General features: G+C 45.4%; 1 protein-coding gene across 1 annotated transcript; it reads left to right on the forward strand.

The window, feature by feature from the left end:
- Positions 1-1142: 1142 nt before the first annotated feature.
- Positions 1143-3032, forward strand: LOC135611558 (inactive exonuclease DIS3L2-like). Its single transcript, XM_065107195.1, has 3 exons — positions 1143-1176; positions 1400-1689; positions 2970-3032. Exons 1-3 carry the CDS (start codon positions 1143-1145, stop codon positions 3030-3032), a joined length of 387 nt encoding a protein of 128 aa, XP_064963267.1.
- Positions 3033-3876: the final 844 nt, after the last annotated feature.

Genomic DNA, 3876 nt, shown 5'->3' on the forward strand with positions numbered 1-3876 from the left:
GTAATCTCAACTCCTATTTTTGGTGTCGGACAAGGGCATCAACACTGTAGATGCGAAGTTACCGAGGAGGTGGACGCCAAGGGCAATGCTGCGGTCGCTGCGTTGGAGGAAGAGTAGCTGCCCTGTTTCTATCGAGGTGTGGGGTGAGAGCGCCGAGGTTGGAAGGCGACTGCGTTGATGTGGTTGCAGCTGGGGCAGCGTCGCCAAGGGCCTGTCGCTGCGGTGGTTGCGACGGTGCAGATGGAAGGCAGCGTTGATATGTCTCTACCGCACTACGAAGGCGTTGGTGACGTCGATGGATCGCGTGCGGTTGAGGACACAACGGTGTCGTTGAAGCGACCGAAACAGAGCTTGCTGCGTGTGCTGTTGGAGGGAGGCTGCGGTGGTGTTGCCGAGGTTGAGGCTGCAGGGGAAAATAGGAATCGACGGTGGCAGGCTGGGCGGCGAACGGCGTCGTCGGTGGCTGGGCAGCAGCGGCGACGGTGGTGACAACCGTTCGCAGCAGCAAGAGGATTGCCCTGTTTCGGTCACCAAGGGGGCAGAGCAAGGGGGAGTGGCGGCGGTCGTTCTCGCCCGAGCCAGGGGGAGCGGCGGCTAGGAGGCGAGCAGCGGTCGCCGCACGGTTGCTGGCACTGGTGGTGGGTCGGCTGGAAGGCGACGGCGCTCGAGGCGTGGCTGCGATCGACGAGGGGCTGCGGCAACGGAGGAAGCTCTGTTTCTGCAACCGCTGCAAGGAGGGGCTGCGGCAACCGGCGGTTGCGGCTGCGGTGCTGGCGGTCCTTCTCGCTCGAGCGAGATGGGGACGCGAGGAGAAGAGGTCGCTGGCCAGGTGATCGGGCGGCGGCGATGCGGCTGGGAACAAGGGCAATCCGTGAGTTGCCCTGTTTCGGTCGCCGCGAGGAGGGCGACAATCGGTCGCTGCGGCTGCGACCCAAGGGGAGGCGGGCGGCGGTGGAGAGGCAGCGGTGGTGGCGCGGCTGGGAGCAGCGTCACCAACGATCGCCGAGGAGGAGAGGTCGAGCGGCTGCGCTGTGACGCAAGGGGAGGCGGGCGGCGGCAGTAGGGCTGGGATGGACGCTGGCAGCGTTGTCTCCTGGCCGGGGAACAGCGGCGGCGGTGGTCGCCGGCCGGGAAGCGGGGCGATGGTGGGCGCTGGCCGGAGAGCAGCAGCGGCAGGTGGGCTGGCTCGAACTACCCAAGATGAGAGAGAAACTGAAGAATGATCTTGTGTTGCACGTGCTGTAAGGACAATGCAATTAGTAGTCTATTTTTGCACAAGAGATTTGAGAGGCAGAGATGATGAGTGGGCTCATTATGGACTGTCAATCCCACTCTACACACATTTCACTTCTCCATTGAGAAGGTATGCTGACATTATTGTACATAACATTGGCTGCAGTGGTTGAAGCTGAAGAGGTTTATGTGGAGAAAATGCAGAGTAGTGTTGCATCTGATGCAAGTGATGGGATTGGCAATAGATGTTTTACTGGTCTTTATTTTGATAAAGAGGCTGTAGAATCTGATGAAGGTAGAGAAGCATTGTTGTCTGTAGCTATGAGATATGGAGTTCCTGCATCTGAAGTGGTATCTGAAGTTGCTGCATATTGTAATGAAAGAAAAAGAGCTAGAAAGCATGCTGAACAATCTGTAGAAAATATTTATCTTTGGGCTTTGCTGAAGAACAAGGAGGTAATTTTATTTATTTTTTTCACTTACGGTATTTTATTTTTCTAAAGAATAAGTGATGAAGACGAATTTTGATCCTAATATTTATTTATTTATACTCTTATACCTAAATATTATAAGGATATCATATGTTTTGATACTCTTATAAATTGAGAAATAAAATAAATCATAAGGATATCATATGTTATGATACTCTTATACCTAAATATTCCATAAGATATCTGACTTTCAAAAATGAGAAATGTATAGTAGATATAAAAAATCTAAAAAAAAATATATCGACCAATATCTCTTGGAAAAAGAAATTTTCTATATTATAAAATTAAATAGTAGTAACATCGTAAATATATTATGATTATAAAAAGAATATATAACTTCTTGCATATTATGATTAATTTGTTGCCATAGATAAGAAATAGTGATAAATTGTTTTCATTGGCATTTTGGGTTGAGCATGAGAAGTTGATCTTTATATTGTCATTATTATTTGTAGGTGATGTTTTCCGATGCCAGGGTTCTAAGAGTAGGATCAACTTTCATGACATTCTACATAAACAAATTTGCTATAAGATCTTAGCACCTCATCTTGATATAAATTTGCACTTTTACTGCTATATTAATCTCATGGATTCTTCTTCTTTTCTCATAGATTGAGAGGAGGATATATTTTGGTGAAGTTGAAGGATTGACTATCGAATGAACTGAAACTACTGGTACATTGGTTCTTAATGCACTGAAGACTAAACCCTCATAGAGAAGTGATCTTTCTGAGAAGTGTCGTATGATTGAAGATGTAGTGATGATGATGAGCCACTGCCAAATAGTTACACCCGAAGATCAAAATGAATGCATCTCTACCACTCTGAGTTGTTGTAATAGAGAAGGCAATGTAACTGCGACTGCTCCCCTATGCTTTCCTTTGGTGATTCGAGTTTTATCCACCATTCTTGTGGCTGTTCATGCTGTTGGAGGAAGCGAAGGTCATGTACACATCATGGCAAGGCTATATATGCACTGATGATTTAGATAAGGTCAGAAAAAGAAGAAGTTTCCAAGTAGAGGTATCAATTATATTCATAGGTACAAACACGAGGAATAAATGCAAATGGAGGTATTTTCTATTACTCGCATGATGATGGAGGAAAGGGCAAAAGCACTTTCTTTCTTCCCTCGTACCCATCCTCGTCATGTCAATATATGAGTTGATACGATTCAAATCAAATCAAAGTTGGGTTGAGCCTTGTTAATTTTCCTATACAATTCACTCCTCTTGTACACTACAGGTGTTCATTGTTTGCAGCGGCAAAACTGTGTCTCTGTTCTACACTCCAAGCCAATCGGTGTAAACTATCTCTTATACTCTTCCTCAAATGGTATCCACATAATACTTCCTCTTTTGAATCTACTAATCATTACATAAATGATATCATACTTTCTGTTCTCCTTAAGAAAAATGTCTAAATTGATTTCACCCTTATTGATTTCTCGATTTTGAAGAGCACTTTAAGTTATTTTCCCTGAGAGAAGTTAGAGAACCTTGAGAGATCAATCTGGCAGTTGGAGTCTTCGTACATTCCTCCCACGCTCTCTCTTGGAATGCTAGTATATTGCTGTGTTTCTCTTGAGGGCGCTTGAGAAACAAAGCCATCCTTGAGAATGATGGTACAAGTGAAGCTGCTTATGTTGGCACTAACCCTTCATGGTTGAATTCTTGGAGTTCTATTTTAGGGTCTTTAGATTACAATGAGTTTGAAAGAGATTGTTCCACAATGTAATCTTCAATAACATCATTTTTGAACCAAAACAATGTAGCGAAGACCAATGCAGTTTAGACACTGGGTAGAATGTCCAATGCAACTGTGGTGGAAGGGAGCCCATTGGACACTAGGTAGGTCAAAGACGGAAGCCCCATGTCCAATGATTTCACCCTTCGTCCATTGCCCTCAGCCGCCCTTGTCATCTTTGACTGTCACTAGAGCCAAACAGATATACCAAAGCCAAATAGAACTCTCTTGATGGTAGCATCCATCGTAACTATGGCCTTCTCCTCCGGCATTGACTTCACATCATCAGAGGTCTACCTCCCTAACTAAAACCCTAAATATTAAACTCTAAACTCTAAATTCTCAATGCTAAACCCTAAACCATAAAACCTAAACCCTAAACCCTCAAACAACAATACTAAACCCT

Source organism: Musa acuminata, chromosome BXJ2-5, assembly GCF_036884655.1.
Source record: "Musa acuminata AAA Group cultivar baxijiao chromosome BXJ2-5, Cavendish_Baxijiao_AAA, whole genome shotgun sequence".
Classification (NCBI taxonomy): Eukaryota; Viridiplantae; Streptophyta; class Magnoliopsida; order Zingiberales; family Musaceae; genus Musa; species Musa acuminata.